General features: G+C 44.4%; 1 protein-coding gene across 3 annotated transcripts in view; it reads left to right on the top strand.

Moving 5' to 3' along the window:
* Nucleotides 1–18,015, top strand: part of CACNA2D4 (calcium voltage-gated channel auxiliary subunit alpha2delta 4) — a 133,368-nt gene that overhangs the window by 31,088 nt on the left and 84,265 nt on the right. For 2 of the 3 annotated variants that reach the window (XM_052789185.1, XM_052789186.1), the window contains exons 12-20: nt 522–635; nt 1,714–1,792; nt 3,838–3,971; nt 5,727–5,744; nt 7,025–7,102; nt 8,415–8,495; nt 10,963–11,037; nt 12,442–12,528; nt 16,664–16,735. In XM_052789185.1, coding sequence (XP_052645145.1) covers nt 522–635; nt 1,714–1,792; nt 3,838–3,971; nt 5,727–5,744; nt 7,025–7,102; nt 8,415–8,495; nt 10,963–11,037; nt 12,442–12,528; nt 16,664–16,735 — 738 coding nt within the window. The remainder of the gene's footprint in view (nt 1–521; nt 636–1,713; nt 1,793–3,837; nt 3,972–5,726; nt 5,745–7,024; nt 7,103–8,414; nt 8,496–10,962; nt 11,038–12,441; nt 12,529–16,663; nt 16,736–18,015) is intronic. The other variant, XM_052789187.1, reaches the window with a different exon arrangement.

The raw sequence follows: 18,015 nt of genomic DNA on the forward strand, positions 1-18,015 counted from the left end.
ACATTCATAACCTATTTTAGCTCTGATGGCAGTAGCCTTCTTTTTTCATGTGCTCCTGCCCTTCTCTGCTATTTTTTTGGCAGATTGATGGATTTACCCTGAAATAATGAGTCTGATTTCCCCCTCCTGTCACATTTTCTGCCATAAAAAGTGACAGTTATTGCTGTCAAATCCAAATTGCAGTGTTTATGGTCAGTCTATAGCTGTTTTGCATAAATGAATGTGACTGCAAGATGTGAGGCAGCAGGGAATCGCACCCTTACTCCACAGCACTTATTTTCTCCTTATTATTTTACTTCTTTAAAGCCTCCTGTGTCTACATGTGCTAGGCAGGGCTATATGAATAAAAAAAATTATGTGCAGCATACAAACACAATCTCTATTTAAGCAGAATTCTTTCTAAGCACAGTGTGAGGTTTGCAAGACGAAGTCAGGATCTGGCCCACCATGAATAAGTATGCTGCAATTACACAGACATGGCCTGTGCTGAGATAACTAACGCTGTTCCTCTCTGTTTGTAGTTCAGAGATGCCGGTCAAGGAGGCTTGTGTAACCAAGCTATCATGCTGATCACAGACGGAGCAGTGGAGGATTATGAAGCTGTATTTGAAAAATACAACTGGCCAGATCGGAAGGTTTGTCTGGGAAGTGATAAATAGAAAGGGTGAGGAAAGGTGCTGTCCTGCTATGGTGGGAATAGAAGAGCGTGAGCCAGGATGTCGGGCAGAGCTGAGCATTCACGTCCTCCAAAATGCATGCATCTGGCTGTAAACACAAGACAAAGCAGCCAGCCAGGAACCTGCTGTGGTGATTTTAGAGGATCACAGATGGATGTCTGTAGGTCAATTAATTTTATTTTTTTTCCATACACTTTGTTTTCTAAAGGTGTGGGCAATCAAAACATTCTTCTGATAAAATGATACAGACTGAGCTGAGTATTTTAAAATTAAAAAAAAAAACAAACACAACTTTTGCAAAGAATTTTAATCCCATCCAGGACTGTTTATATTGGTCCTGTTTGGGAAAGGTTTGGCTATAACCAGTTCTTACAGTGGGCAGGGGAATGGCCCAGACAACCTCTCTAGGTGCCTTCCAGCCCTGTTTACTTTGGGGGCTGTGATTACAGGCTTGTACTAGCAGAGCAGGCTGTGAAAGTGGAATAGACCACGGCTCATCCTAAACCCTCCTGATTTATTTGTTTACCTCATCCCAGCTAGCAGCAATGCACAAAGGGAGTGAAGCAGCCTACTGAGAGACCAGAGCATGGGGCTGTTAAAGCAGTTTATTTCAGGATTGGCTCTTTTGTTATTGGTCAAACACAAGAGAAATGGTGAAGCTTTCTCTAAATGATTCATGCGGCCAGCTGTTCCCCTGGGTAAAGGATTCCTGTGAGCTATAAACCTCTCCGCATGTGGTTGCTGAGTGCCTGGCAGAGCTGCTATCATAAAATCAAACAGAATTTGCACTTCTGCCTTGTTATTCAGATGATCCTGGGTGCTACTTGGCTTTCTGGGCTTATTGTAATTGGAAATTAAGTTCTAGTCCACAAATGCAAAACCAATGGAGCAGGATGCTCCTGACTCTGTGTGAAGGCAGAGCTATTGCCACAAATAGGCATTCACACCAGTGTACAACAGGATGCCAAACCTCAGCCATTTGAATTTGGTAGCATATTACAGCCTAATTCTTCTATCTTTACATTCTTGATCCCAGGTCCGGGTTTTCACTTACCTCATTGGACGGGAGGTCACTTTTGCCCCCAGTGTGAAATGGATCGCCTGCAACAACAAAGGTGCTGTATGGGAATGATTCCCCAGCCCCCATCACACATGTCACGTGGACTGCAGCCATGGGGCCCTGGACCTGTTTAAGGCTTACCTACTACAGCTGGGGCCCATAAGCCCTTGGTTGGAAAACAGCCTAAGGAAAAAGCAGACCCTGCTAGTCCATGAAGTGTTCCTGTGTCCAACTAACACAACTCCATCGTGCTGAGCCACCACATTTTCCTGTCACGGTGCCAAGGGACACTATGACCGAGATTCATGCTGGCTGTAGTCCACCTAAGTCCCTGTGCTTATTGTGTCCCAGTTGCTGGCTTTTGACAATCTGTCTAAAACTCTGTCAGAAAGCCTGACATCTTTTGGCTGAGATGTAAAACGAACATCTCTTCTTTAAAGATTTTACAGCATTTTTCACAAGGTCTACAGGTTAACCCCTATATCCCATCCAAATTCTTTGTGTGCCAGTGGTTTCAGTGAGGTACCAGGATAGCTTGTTAATCCCGCCCCAAAACCAATATTCTCTCTAGCTGGCATGAATGGGAAAATCCATTCAGAATAGGTAAGCCACCTCTATGCATTTGGGGCCAGTTAAAAAGTCCAGTTAGTCCTATCAGAGTCTGCAAGGGTAAAGGAAGAAAAGAAAAAAAAAAAGTCTTCCCTGATTGGGCATGACCTGGCCTCAGTGTGCCTGGAGATGGTCGGCAATGCTTGCTACATCAGTATCTTGCTTAAACAGGGGAAGGAAGGGAAAACTGAAGCTGGGGGCTGACTAGCTAGGTATATCGACTCTTTTCCTGGCTGAGCAGTGGTTCCAGCAGACTATGAAATGCATGGGTGTGTTTGCTACCAAAAATAATTGACAGAGAAGAGTTGCTGGCCTGCAGAATGTCTGTGAGCTGGGGACGTTCAAGGCTTAAATGTTTGTCTATTAGCACTATGAACCACACATAGCATTTCTAGTTTTTGTTGGACGAAACAAAACCCTGGATTTCAGATTGCATATTCAGCCATAAGATTAGTGGCAGGGAATTCACAGTGCTGTTGGTTCACCATAAAATGTGAGAATGGATTCTCCTGAATAACCAAACAGAGAACAAAAATATGCTCTTTGCACTTGAATTCTCACTTACCAGACTTGACCTCTGCAGAAGGCTCACTGATTTTGGTGGTTCTGTTTCAACACATTGTATAGCTCTTCTAGTCCTTGTTTTCAAGCACACTAAATCTGTTTCCACATCACAAAGCTTATCAGATCATGAGCCCTTTCACACGGCAGTGTTTTCCTAGTGATAACAAAAGTTTTCCATCTATCTGACATACTCTGTCCTATACCAAGTACAACAAATGGGTTCCATGTGGTGAGAAGCAGGACAAGAGTCCTTATGATATTACACTGTGTTAGCATTCCTAACCACTTAAGCAGCTAGTTTTGAGGAACTTTTGATAACTTGAAAACATTCTTCCCCTGTACTCCTTGTTGTAGTATTAGATTTATGGGTCCATCTGCAGGGACAAAGCTCTGCAAATAGGCAACTTGCAATTTTACATGCTGCTTCCAATGGATAGATGGATGTAGTCACCATCCTTGGGTGTAAAGCTAGGCAGACAGAAGAGTAGAGCGCTGGAAAAAATCTGGAAAAGAAGTTGGGAGTTTGGGCTTCATATAAAATTGGGCAGGGTAAGTGGGTAGCCTGGTGGAATACTTTGTTTGCATATGTTTGGCCTTCAGGACCAAAGGCAGCCTGATTAGTGGACGGTTTTGCCTAAGACCCAAAGCAACATTTTATATCTGCTTGGTATGATTCTGGTTATATCAAGACTCTGGTCTTGAGCATTGGTCCAGTATTTTGAGAAGAGAGCCAGTGCTTTGAAACTCTAGATTTCCACAGAAACTAGTGGATACAAGGCACATCAAGGCTCTTTTGGTAAAGAGCAGATAAACTGTCTGGGTAGATACAGTCTTTGACATCTAGTTTTCTAGCTTTGCATGGATACTCATTTAAAAATATGGAAGTCACATTAGCAGAGTGACTCACCCCTCTGTCTCTCCATGAAGGCTACTACACTCAGATCTCCACACTAGCGGATGTCCAGGAGAATGTAATGGAGTACCTGCATGTGCTCAGCCGTCCCATGGTCATCAACCACGACCATGACATTATTTGGACTGAAGCCTACATGGACAGTGCGGTAAGGACCTACAGCACAAGTCTTTAGTCAGCAAACAGTAGGCCTATGGGCCAAACTGGCAAAAGTGTCAGACACCCAGCTAGTATGTTAGGCATATAACTTGTCCCAGCTTCCCATCTAAATATCTTATGTGTATCAGAATTTAAATAAAGTCCTGAAATTTATGTAAAACCAGGAGTTGGGTAATTGATAGAAATTATTGGTCTCTGGCTCTGCTGAGACAGACAATATTTCTTTTCTGCTCACTCCTGGAGATGTGTATGCAGACTCAGGTCTGCATCTGCAGTGAACCAGGAGCCCAGGACTAATCACACAGGCATAGCATGACTTAAGCTGTGCTTCTGTGAAAGCAGGTTACCTTCTAAAGGATTATTCACAGGAAAGATTATTTACAGCTCAGGATACAGGTCACAGAGATTTATTTCCTCCAGCCCCGTAGCTAACTGCATACTGCTTGCCACTCAAAGATACAGATCTCAGTTTGGGAAGCAGGCTCACTCTTTCAGTCCTTGAGCTAGCAAGACCTAATGTCACCGCAGACCTGTGCTCAGCCCTGTGGGTAAAGGACACATCGCAAAGGACCAGACAGTCAGCACTCCCAATACCCCTTGCTTTGTCACAGGCCTGTCCTACAGGAAGATATGTGGATCATGAGCAGGTGCTATTATGGTGTTGTGTTGCCAAGGCAGCTTTGAAATTCAAAGGAGTAGACCACCACAGAAGGAACCTTCCCCTGCACTTCCCCAAATAGAAGACATTCCCCAATGTTCGTCTCCATCCCTTTTTACACTGCCAAAAGAGAAATTTACAGTTCTTCTGGGGCTCGCTGTGCTTTCAGGGAGAGAGACAAAGTTTTTTTCCTACGCTGGACTCTGCACCCCAGAGAAGTGTCTGCATAACTGTGACAGCTAGAGCTGACCAGAAGTCAGATTTCCCTCTACCAGAAACAAACCTGACATCTCAGGACTATTTATACTATCTGAGGGGAAAAAATTTCTAGAAACGTTAAGAATGTTTCCATAGACAATCCCACTGTGGGACTGAAGTTATTGGCTCTGGTCTGGCCAGCAGCAGATTTAGGGTGTCTGCCACAGCCCTGGGGAGAAGGCACAGTTTTCAGGTTTAAGATCCACAGTGAGAAACCTGAACTCTCTCAGTTGGAGTAAAAGTAGGGGTACTGAGCTTAGCTTTGTAGCAGGAAACGTGGAAGTCCAGGTCACACATGGTGGTGCTCGGTGTTGTGCTCAGAGTCAAGACCACCTGAGAAAGAAATACCCCAAGAAATACCTCCAAGACAGCCAGGCTTGCACCATCATGGTGCATAGATGTTATACTCAGGAGACTCTTGTGGGAAGGGACCGTCCCCCACCTCTGTGCTGTGGCTGACCCTTAAGGCTGCAGCTGTGGCACACTAGCTCTGTGCAGGTGACATGGGGATGTCTTCTGCTGCAGGAGCTGTGCCAAGTGAGAGCTGGGGACGTGGTACTTGAGTGCACTAAGCAAAACCTCCAGAAATGCTACTCACTACCAAGCAAGTTTATGCTATTAGCAGGCATGCCACCCCGGCACTGGTGTATGGTGTCACGCTTCCCAAGGCAGCCACAGGGATTTGTTTGCTGCACTTTTTTTGCTGTATCTCTTTTCTTGCCTCTTGGCTTGGCTTGCCATTCTCTTCCTCCACCCCAACCTCTCCCATCTTTGATTCATTCCTCCATTCGTGTATTCATTCATCTCTTCATCCATGTCTCTCACTAGCTGCCACAGTCTGAGGAGGTAACTCCACCCCTGTGTTTTGTGAGTGTGCTGTTTGCCTTGTGCCAGTTGGTGTGTCAGTGCCAGTGCTCACAGCCACAGCTGGCCTGTACATCTGGAGCAGGGGGGGCTGGGGCTGCAGGACTGAAGGAGCCCTCTTACACTGGCAAGAAGAGGAGAGGAAATGCTGGATGTACTGGGAAGCTGTGCTGTGCTGTTGGCTCAGAGTAGGTAGGGGTGTCTGTTGTGCAGTAACTTAGTTCACCAGATCTCTTTTTTCATATGTCAGGTAAGTGTCAGAGAACTTTACTTGCTGTGTATTAGTGCAAGTGTTGCTGTGAATGGGAAGTTTCCACAAAGAATCATCCAGATCAGTAACTCAAGATACCAGGCTCAAATCTCCATCAAGCGACTGTATAGATTATTGACTGGGTCTTTTATGGCTCCCAGCATACATAGTAATGGATACAGGAGGTCATTTCTTGCCTTGCTACTTGACCAAATGAGAGATGGAAGGGGGATGCTACTGGCATCAAGGGGTTATGTCCTTTCGATAGCTAGGTGTGTTCGGGAGACTCCTTTGCATGTGTCTTGCCTGTTTTACCTCCTTTCATGTATGTGTTTAGAGCATCTGTCTTCTGCAGAACTGGGAGCATCTGTTACGCCATTACATGTGCATGTCCTGTATCCCCTGTAGAGATAGCTTGCTATGTTATATCTGTTTGGATCGTTATTTTGTCTCTGTTTTTCCTAAGCTTAAATGCTTGAGTAACAAGTATATATAAGCAGGCTCTGTGTGTAGTTGTGCCTTTTAAATATTTGCCTGTGGTGTTTCGGATTCGTGGTATTCTTGTGTTTGCAATGTAGATGACATCTCGTTTGTGATTTTGTTCATATTTGTGTTGCTTTTCTCTATTCTGTGCTCCTTGTGTTGGTGGTTTTTACACTTGTTGCATAAGTACTTATGTCTACACTCCCAATGCGTGGTGGGTATAAATAGTGCCACCACTTCTACAGGTTCCTGTCTCTTCATTAAAACAGCTCTTTAATTTCTCCTGCTTCAACACATTTCTCTGGCTTTCATCCCATCCTTATCACCCCACATGAGCAAGCATCCATCCTACAATCCTCTTGGATACAGAGTATTGAAAAGTGCTGCCATCTCTTTTTAGAGGGGTGTGGGAGACAAGGAGGTGGCTAATTGTAATCAACATCTGGGGTCCTTGGGAATTCCAGTGCCTTTCACTCGGATTATCTGCAGTATTGCATTTGCTAACATGTGGCTCATTGTTCTGTGGCAGCTCTTTGCATCTCAGGCTCAAAGTCTGTTGCTCATGACAACAGTGGCTATGCCAGTCTTCAGCAAAAAGAACGAGACGGTGAGTGCAATGTGGGCTTCGCTCTCCTTCCAACCAGCAGAGGTGAAAGGATGCAGCGGACGTTTGCAGGGTTTTAAAGCCAATGGTCTCTGAAAGAAGAGCTGGCCGTTATTGACTGCGGTAGACCCCTGGCAGGGTGTGCGGCTGATAATTTATCTGACAAAATGACAGTCTGTCATTTCCTCTGAATGCTATTTCTTCAAAATACCCCTTAAATATGACACTTCTCCCTGTTTTATCCCTTCCATTTTCAAACCTAGCCTAATTCACAGACCCATAAAGCTTCAAGCTGGAAGAGATCATTATCTTGTCTAGTCTGTCCATTTTATTGCAGACCTTTACATTTCATACAGACGGTCCTTCATGAGCCCAATAACCTGTGTTTGGCAAAAGTGTCATTGAAGAAAGGCATCCAGCCCTGAGCTCTCCATTGTGGTTTCTCACTGTCCGTTAAAAACTGGTGTCTAAAATCCACTTTCAATTTGTCTGACCTCACCTTCCTGTTATAATGGCTTTCTCTGCTAGATTGAAAAGCCTGTACCCTTTGGTATCTTCTCCTGGGAAGTATCTTCTACACTGCAATAATGTCAAACCTGTCTATCTTTTGAAGATAAAAAGGTTGGACAATTTAGGTGTCTTTGATAAGGGCATTTCTTCTGGGTTTTGAAACCGTTTAGACACTCTTTTCTGTACCATTTCTAGTTTCTCAGCATCTAAAATGGTAGGTGGTACCTTACCACTGCTGTACAAGGGATAAACTCTTCATCCAGGTCCTACAAACAATTGCCTGCCTTCTCCATCTGAGGCTGGCCTTAACCTGTATTAGCACAGCACCGCAGTGGGAGCCTTCATCATGCTCCCCAGATGCTTACTAAACAACCAGTTCCCCATTTTGCGTATATTTCCTGCATTTCTTTTTCCTAGGTTAGCAAACAACTTTGTATTTGTTGTTTGGTTTAGTTGGCCCAAGTTATCAACTGATCCATGCTGTTCTGCATGATTGCCTTGCCCTTGCTGTTATTTACACATACTGAATGCAGGGGTTTGCCCTCAAAACTTGTTGTCATGATTTTATGTTACTTCTGAATCATAGTCTATTACGCTGACCAGTATTGGGTAGAAAACCTCCTCTCCATAAACACTGGGGCAACTCCTTGAGACTTTTTGAGGTATGTTAGTTGGTTTTGAATTGATATATTCATACAAGCCTAGAGAGAACATGTGAGAGACTAGTAGGAAGGCAGTAATATGTATTCAGGTAAAGAGCTACCAAAATTTTGCTTCTGAAAGTGGATTCTCCTTTGTTTTTAAGCGATCTCATGGCATTCTCCTGGGTGTGGTGGGCTCTGATGTACCACTGAGGGAGCTGTTAAAACTTGCTCCACGGTATAAGGTAAGACTGAGATAATGCAATTTGTTATTTTGCACAGCAAAGTCACTAGTCATTCTTCCATGGCCATGACTGAAAAATCATTCCTCTGTCTGTAGGAAGAACTATGAGTGTAAAGCAAGACATGTTGGATGTGGTGATGTGTGGTTTCTATACAGCATGTAGGAAATCATTCACTACTGGAAGCTCTTAGGCTGCTTCAGAAACAGAAGGAGTAGATGATCCAGTAGATTGGCAACAGGTCATGGAGCCTTTGCATCTTGATGGTCACCAATCTAGGTCTCTCAGAGATTATATGATCTGACAGCCTATCTCAGAAGAATTAAAGTTCTACATCCAGTTGCCAGTGGACAAAAGCTGCCATCCCAGTTGGCAAAAAATAAACCGCTTTCATTGTCAATATTCTTAGCAGAAAAACTGAGGACTGAATGGACTACAGAGAGCCAACTTTTCTGTCATGCCTAGAGGTTCCTTTCTCCTGATCAGCATGAAGATTTCTTGGCAGGACAGTGTACGGGAAGTTGGTTCTCACTCAGTTGTGTTGTACCTAGATAGAGTATTTGCTCTCCAGAATTGTTAGTCCAACCACTTTCCATTAGCTCTATGTTCAATATATCTAAAAAAATATGTTCATCCACAGGAACCACCACCACCACCCCGGCCCCGAGATGCACTGTTTAGTTTGGTTTCTGCTGTAAATTCTGTGCAGTGACCTTTTGTTCAATCAGTCTGCACACCAGGAGACAGCAAGCACATCTGAGGATCATGCTGAAATCAGGCAATTTGAGCCATCATTTCAAGTTTTCAGTTTCTCTTAAATAACTATCAGGCAACTACTGCCAGTTAGGCAGTTGTCCAAAATCTGATTGCTGAAGACTCACAGGACTGAAAGTGCTGTCAGAAGCTATGAATTTGTGCAGCGCTTCCAGACATGGATGCAGGGCAGACCATTCACATGCAGCTGTAGGAAATGATCCTTCCGGCAACCCAGGAACTATGAGAGGCAGGGTGCATGCACTCAGCATGAAAAAGCTAGCTGGTTTGGATCTGGGGGAACCTTGTCTAGGAGCTTCAATTTTTATACACATTTATTTTCTCTATAAGACTAATACCTCTTCATATTCCTCCCTCCACATCACTCAAAGGCCATGTGATCACAACAATCTTTCTTCTGGGCCAGGGAGGGACACTGTTCTTCCCTCCAAGCAGTGCCAGGAAAGGAGGGAAAATTATTTGAAGGATTTCTTTATATCAGAGGCAGGACATGACTTCCCAGAAGCTCTTCCAACTCCAAACCAGTTTGGAAACCTAGGATCCTCAACTTGAATCCCCTGGCATATGCGTTACAAAGGACCAGTTCCAGAGTTACAGCCCTTGAGAGCTCGTACGTTCGTGATTGTGCTTACTGGGCTGGGAAATTTCAGCTTTAATAGGCCAACAAGGAAGTTTGTTGTAGTCCTGATCCAATGTCTTGGTTTCATTCTTGCCACACTGAGCTGAGCTGAGCTCAGTGTGCTTTGCAAAGAACTGTTTCACTTAGAGAGAGTCCAAAGTTTTGATCTGGTGATATGTGTGAAACACAGAATTAATTCCCTTCAAAAAGGCACAGATGGATTGTAAATGACTTACCTCCCCACTTCTCTACTGTTATTCCTCCAGGATTGTCTCTATAGGAATATAAATTTGCAACATCTTTTTGAAGATAGAAACCTTAGCCATTCTTGTTTTCCTCAAGATACCTCTTGTTTCGGCAAGCACGGGCTATCAGCAGGTTTTTAGCAACTCAGGGTTTAGCTGGAATTTGTATTGTATATGGGCTTGATCCAAGCAGTTGCCCTCTCGGAAATCTCTTGCAGATCAGGCCAGCCACTGTCTGCTCTTGTTAGATTATGCTGTTCCTTAAAAAGCATTTTAAGACTACAGGCTTCTACAGTTGGCCTAGGCTAGGTCTGGTCTTGCCAGCACCAAAACATAATGCAGAGCTCCTCTGAAGATTGACCGGTTTCCAGGGAAGCCATCTGTGAGATTCATACTCGCTTGTTCATTCACTGCTGTGCATGTGTAGTGAGGGGCATACAGACCTGTCACTGCTGTTTCTGTACTGTTTCCAACATTCCCCATCGTTGCCCATTTTATGTGCAGCACTGCTGTGCCTGCTGTGGACAGCTTATTCTGCCTCTAGGTGGTAATTGTCCACGAGGACAATCAGACTCTAGGAGGGCATCTTTTTCTGAATGTGTACACAAATCAACTACCTGCCCATCCTTTTGTGCATCCAAGCACAGTCAGCCTGCTCAGAGCGGCCAGAGATCCAGATATAAATGCTTTGGGATGGACCCTATTTTCTTCTGGTCAATACCTTTAAAAGGAAAATATTTCTGAATATTGGTGGTGCCAGGGTATCAGTGCACCCATTACACAGCAGTGTTTCTAGCTAAAGCACTAATTATTCTAATGCCTTTTTCTCCAGCTGGGTGTCCACGGATACGCCTTTCTGAACACCAACAATGGCTACATCCTTTCACACCCAGACCTCCGTCCTTTGGTATGTATAGCTCTGAATTTGAGAACCTTTGCTTACTTGGAAACAGTGGCTTTCAGGGATGCTCCTGATTTCATATATTTTATTGAGCTGTGAAGGCTACCAGGCACTGATATATAGGCACCTAGGAGCATGAGAGCTAGAGAAATCAATTCCACATACATAGATGTATATATGCACACACACGTGTATGAAGTGTAAGGCTCGCTGCTTGTCTGTTCTCCATAAGAGTGCATGTGAGGGCTGTATTTGTGTGCACTTGCTGTATTGTGGGTGCACGTGTATTTGTGTCCATGCAAGGTTTCACTGCCCGGCTGAAGAAACAATTCCGCTCGCTCAGGCATATCTCCTAAAAGAAGATTCAGCATGAGTAGGACCACAGTAATAGCTACCCAGCACCTGTAGTGTTGGACGTCGTGGGAATCTGAGGTTAGCAGGGTCCAGTACCACAAATCTTAGTAACATGGTAAGTCAGAGACAATTTAGAGACCAGTAGGCTGCAAAGACCGTCTGGGACTTGAGGGAGTGGACACAAGGACAATGTTTCTCCCTCACAGTGTTACCTGGAGCTCCAGCCCACACATCTGTCTGCAGACACACAGCTGGCCTCATTACTCAGATACCCAGGCATGCAATGATTTTACATTTCATACACTTGTCTGTCAGCACAAATCCACCTGCACACAGCTAAAACCGTTAGTGTGGATACTGGCAAGGGAAAATGCCACCACAGGCCTTCACAGCAGCTGTCTTCAAAAAGGCAGCTCTGCACAGGGAGACCACAGGCACAGGTAGTTACTTCAGTATGTGAAGAGAAGGGACACATCCTAGGTAAGGGGACTGCTTTATCCTCTACCTGAAACTGGCCTCTCTTAATCTGCTTCACACCTTGTCCTTCAGCTGGAAGATTACAGGGAAATAGCTCTCCTGCATCAGTTAGCCCTAGGTGAAAAGCCTACCTTTCTGTCAGTGGAGTCAAAGCCAAATTCCCATCAGAAAAGATCTCCTGCTGGTATTATAGTGTTAATGGATTCCACTCTTAGCTGGGGGAAAAAACTGATTTTCTGGAGGCAAGTGTATTGTACCGATCTATTTAGAAGAACACTTTCACAAAGGAGGTCGTAGCGTTTACCTGCAAGTTTACCTGTGTTCCTGCCTGTCCCTTGCTCCTGGATCAGCCTCTCCCACTTGAACTCTCCTAGCTCTGCACTGCCCACATGAAGAAATACGTGGCACAGGACCAAGAAGGCACTTGCACCCAAACGGTGTCTTCCTAGTCAGAGAATAAATTAGACACCCGTATTTTTCAAATTACATATCAATTCTTAAAGGGTTAGTTTAGGAAGTTATCTAGCCATTTACTTGGGGTTTGTTTTGTTCTGTTTTTCTTTTATTAATGAATGCCAGTATAAAGAAGGAAAGAAACTGAAGCCTAAGCCAAACTACAACAGCGTAGATCTCTCAGAAGTGGAATGGGAAGACCAGGATGAAATTGTGAGTATCAGAAAGTGAATTTAGCCTTTTTTGTAGCTCCTTCTTTCTATTGCTTTGTGTGCCTGTATGGAAGGGGCGGAGGAGCAGCAGGCAGCAGGCACTCCTGTTTTTTTCTGTGCCTGACTGGCCCTGACTAAGAGAAGCTGGTGGTCCACAAGAGGTCAAGGATGATGCTCCCCTACAAAGTGCTTGTCTTCCTTCCCAGTGTGAGTTTTCTTCCTCATGGAACAGGCAGGGCAAGCGCTGGCAGGAGGAAGGAAGCACTTTAGAGGGTGCCCTGGGGAGCCAGTCTGTGTGTACATGGCCCAAATGCTGCCTTAATACAAAGGCAAGATAGCTTAGGAGTATGGTAGTGTCCCATGATGTTATCCATACATGTAGTATGTGAGATACAGCTGAAGCCACTCAACTAATGAGATCTGCAACAAGGAAGAAAGTACATTCAAAAAGACACTAAAGCTTCCAGTCACTATTAATAACAGACAAAGAGGATAAGGGACTCAGACACTTGAGAAAACCAAATTTCCAGAAACCACCTTGTTGCACAGGTGTGGAGGCACTGAAAACAATAGCTGACCGGAGGGAAAAGATTAGAAAATACCTTTTCTACTGTCTTTCGAGCAAAATTATTAAAAAGTGATAAACAAGAAACAGCATGCACCTTAACAGCTGCACATTGCCGCATTGCACAACTAGGAACCCAGATATAATGAGAAGGTAGAGAGATTCCTCTGTGGCTGGTTTTCTTTTACTTGGAAGAATTAGGAGAGAATAGATACTTAAGTTACTAAGATAAGAACTGAATTTGGAGTGAGGTAGAATTAGCTGTGGGACACATGCTTCTGGATTACGGGGGAGACTGCTGACATAAATGGATCTGATGCTATAGATATCCACTTAAACAGGTAGGACAAACAAACTGCCCAGCAAGAGGATCAAAGTAGCTACTGCCACTAGTGCAGGCCAAATACAAAGGGCCAGACCAAAGGAACTTTAGAAGTGGAAGAGTGGCAAATTGAGAAAGGAAGTACAGCAGAACTGAGTGTGAAACATGGAAAGCAAAACAAAAATAAGAGGCTTTACATGCAGTGGAACCACCAAGATACAGGTGCCAATGGCTTTGTGTGGGTTTGCTGATATCTTCTAGGACCTCTGCTCCCATTGTAGTTTTCTCTCTCACTGGAGACACTTTTAGAGCTGTTCTTCTTTACCCAGTTTGCTATTTTATGGAAAAAAAAATCCAGGAAATGAGAGGACTTTGCTTTGCTGTCATATTTATTTGGCTTGCAGGTTCCTGTCTGGCCAAATAACATTGATACCTGAAAGCAAATATGATGCAAATTGTAAGGTTTCTGTCCATAGGCAATCAGAGTAAAATTATCCAGTGAAAAAAAAGGTCAAAAGAGGCATGAAAAACAAAGTCACTTTGTGTGACTTCCAGAAGAAAGAAAGGTTGCAGTCACTGAGGGTACAGAGACATTCAGTGACGCGAACGATATCTGCAGTGTGACTTCAGCAAGTCTAGAGACTCTCAAGATACACCCACTGCAGCAGAAAGCTGCCAACATTTCAACACTCAGATTTGCAGCTATGGTATTAGATCAATGACAGACTCAACATCAGTTGCAGTATAATCTCAGCAACACTGATAAGCAGCAAATTCAGACTGGAAAAATATGCCCAAGTGTTAATGATGTGTAATACAGCCAGCTGCTAAAAAGAAATCTAGGGGAAGGAAGATGGCACTGTCTGGAAAATACCAATTGATGCACAATAGTGCTATCTGCAGCTGGGCAGCAAGGAAGTTTGGAGTTGCTTGTAAAGCACCACAGGGATATTCTCAGTGCGAGGGTGTTGTGGTTTAACCCCAGCTGGCAACTGAGCCCCACACAGCCGCTCGTTCACTCCCCCCGGTGGGATGGGGGAATCAGAAGAGTAAAAGTGAGAAAACTCATGGGTTGAGATAAAGACAGTTTAGCAGGCAAAGCAAAAGCCGCACACACAAGCAAAGCAAACCAAGGAATTCATTCCCCACTTCCCATGGGCAGGCAGGTGTTCAGCCACCTCCAGGAAAGCAGGGCTCCATCATGCCTAACAGTGACTTGGGAAGACAAACGCCATCACTCCAAACGTCCCCCCCTTCCTTCTTTTTCCTCCAGCTTTATATGCAGAGCATGACGTCCTATGGTCTGGAATATCCCTTGGGTCAGTTGGGATCAGCTGTCCCGGCTGTGTCCCCTCCCAACTCCTTGTGCCCCCCCAGCCTCCTCGCTGGTGGGGTGGGGTGAGGAGCAGAAAAGGCCTTGGCTCGGTGTGAGCACTGCTCAGCAGTAATGAAAACATCCCTGTGTTATCAACACTGTTTTCAGCGCAAATCCAAAACATAGCCCCATACTAGGTACTGGGAAGAAAATTAACTCTATCCCAGCCAAAACCAGCACAGAGCAGAAAAGGGAAGTGTCAAGAGATCTTCCCCAGCAGTCTAGGAGCTGTCACCCAAACAGATTTTCTTCAGCCTTGACAGAACCACTGAAGAAGAAATTAGTCTGCAAAGATGTTGAAACTGAGTGGCAAAACACCTAGATGTTGTGAGACCCCTCAGGTAAACTGTATGTCTGCGTTGGTTTGAAACCACACAAGCAGATAAGGGAAAGGTGTCAGCAGCACCCATTACCAGTGATGGGAATGGCACAGACTCATAGCCCTGGAGCAGGAGAGTTTGCTGTTTGGGGTGTCGGGAATGAGTGCTTCAGCATGCACCAGACCACCCCTTTGTCCGAACTCTGCTACACATTTTTCAAAGTGGAGGCCAGCTGTTGCCAGAAGTGTCCTGCCTGAAAAGCATTACGGGGGCTCCCAGACACCAGGACTGTAATTGATTTCTCAGTGCAGGAAAAACTACTGAGGAAGAAGCAGCAAGCCAGGACTGTGGCACCAACCTACAGCCACTGTCACCTGGGGGCTGGGCACAGGGCAAGTAGCCTGCCTGCAGGCTATCTGGAGCTGAGGAGATCCAAGGAGATCTCAGATATCCACTGAATTACTTCTCCACTGCCTTATGGGGCAACGAGAGACGCCTGACATTCAAGAAGATATGGATGAAGCAGCACTATCTGAACTAAAGCCAGAACCCATAGAAAATGCTGCAGGCTGTCAGACCAGAACAGAGAGTATGCCGTGGCTCTGGCAAGAGGTCAAACACTCTTAGCCAAAAAGGAGTAATAGTACCAGTCAGTGTTTTGATTTCCAAGACACAGGCCTTGGGAAACACAAGCTTTATATTCTAGGCCTGTAAATAACCCACATCAAGCAGCCATAATAAACAGAGCTGTGGCCCTGTAAAGCAAAGGCAGTTGAGACTGGCCAACACCTGAATGGAGGCCTGTCTCTGGCAGTAAGGAAGCAATTTGTGTGAATGAATAAGTTATTTCCCACCTTTTTTTCTATCCAGGCTGAAGCAATGGGTTGATATGCTCTGGCAGGCTGGACAAAAAGTCAAAGCCTCTCCACTTGTGGAAAAATTCCCTGGCTCACTCTTGCAAGAGGCTGGGAGTCACGGTGAAAATTACATTTTGCCTTTGAAACCTGGACTGAATAAAGTGGTCTTCTTGCTGCCTACTCTGCTATCATACAGTCTTGCTTTACTGTGTTAAACAGCTGCTTTGCTGCACCTCAGAAGTGGAGGTGAATACAGCCTATAATTTATAAATCAGTTTAAAACATGTCCAAGAGCTTTGGAATTGGTCTGGGGGAGTTAGTGGGTTTCTCGGGTGTCTCCTCTTCCAGGCTCTTAAAGCACTATGCTAATGACTTTCTGGCTGCCAAATGGTGAAGTTTGAAACTTGGACTGGCAACTTCATAGCTTCCAGATCCTTTCCTTTTGCTAAAAAGACATATCAACAAGCTTTCAGCATAAGCCATTATTATTCTGTGTCACTTATCAGCCTGACTGAACAAGGATACTGACTACTGAGAACAGGTTCTCAGTTTAAAAGAAGCAAGAAAGAGCTGTTGGGTGGACAAAAAAAGAGTCACTCTTTTCTGCCAGTCCCTGTTCATTAATGACAAGTGGCTCTATTAGTTCCTGTTCTGCCCTGCCTGGAGACACTAATACTAATCTTGTTCACCTCTGCAGCTGAGAACTGCCATGATCAATGGAGAAACGGGCTACCTCTCTATGGGTGTGAAGGTCCCTGTGGATAAAGGGGTAAGAAATTATCCTTCTGTTCAGGTCACACAAGAGAGGGGATGGGAAATGGATGCTGAAGAACCACGAAGGATGTGGTTTTAATACTCAGCATTTCTGAGTGTGAGGATTTTATTGTTTCACCGCATATATAACACATGTGCTAAAGACATAAATAGAGCATCGTTAGAAATGCTCTTTATACCTCCTGACATTCTTCTCTTGCAAAGATATTGGAAATGCCTCACAGCTCCCTACTTTGTACAGGCAAAACCAAAAAACATGTTGTTCATTGTTTATAGGGCTGTGAAATGAATTGGAGATCTTCAAGAGTTTAGAATGGGGAAAGACTATGCTGAGCTGAGCTGACCTAGACAGAAAGAGGTTTGGAGGCTATTTTGCAACTCCCTTTCCCTACCCAAAAACGCTCACGAAAACTTTGTCCCTCACTCTGTCAGAATGCCATTTCCTTTATCCAGGTCCAGGATTAAATTTCTATGCAAATATTTACAGACGTTTTATGAAAAGTCCTAGTGAAATGGAGACTTTTGAATGTTCCCTACCAGCTTTAATGTAGGGTTATACATCTTCCCTTGGAATCAATGCAAAATTATCTTGTACATTTACATTCACTCGTACTTTTTCATTCAGGTTTATTTAACTCTCCTAAAGACTTTGGCTTTCATCATTTCCTGTTAGGAAGTATTCCAGAGTCCTGCAAGTTACACTGCCCAGAAGTCTTCCATATTTCAGGAAAACTTTCCATCTTTTATAAAGAGCATTTTTTTCAGCGATCAAGCTGGCTGAACTGCTGCCATGCTAAGCCACAGTCAGCACCAATTCCAATAAACTGACTGCTCACAGCCACTGCTGAAATGATGCCATTTCCTAATGAGGACACCCCTCCATTTCCTTTGAATGGTTGTACTCGTGGATCTTGTAACTAAATTCTCTTTCTATGTTCTTGGTATTTGCAACTATCAGGTACCTGTCAATTGCTTTGCCCTTCCTTTCTTGGGCATTGCCAACATCTGCATTTGAAATACTTGCACGCTTCTCAGTCCAAGCAGTTCAGCAATTATTTTTGTTCCCTTTGTCTCTTGTATCATTTCTGGTACACAAGTACCAGGGCTTCACTGAATTATTTGAGTACTGTTTCCCTGTTGCTCTGTAGAGAGCGTCTATTCTCCGCAATAGGATATTTCTGAACAGGGAGCCCCAAGTCTCCTTTCTGCTGTCCCTTCAATTTTCACCCCTTCCCACAGTTGCGCCAGAACAGCTACCTTGGTGTCCATGTTTCT

Source organism: Harpia harpyja, chromosome 6 (assembly GCF_026419915.1).
Source record: "Harpia harpyja isolate bHarHar1 chromosome 6, bHarHar1 primary haplotype, whole genome shotgun sequence".
In the NCBI taxonomy this organism is placed as follows: domain Eukaryota; kingdom Metazoa; phylum Chordata; class Aves; order Accipitriformes; family Accipitridae; genus Harpia; species Harpia harpyja.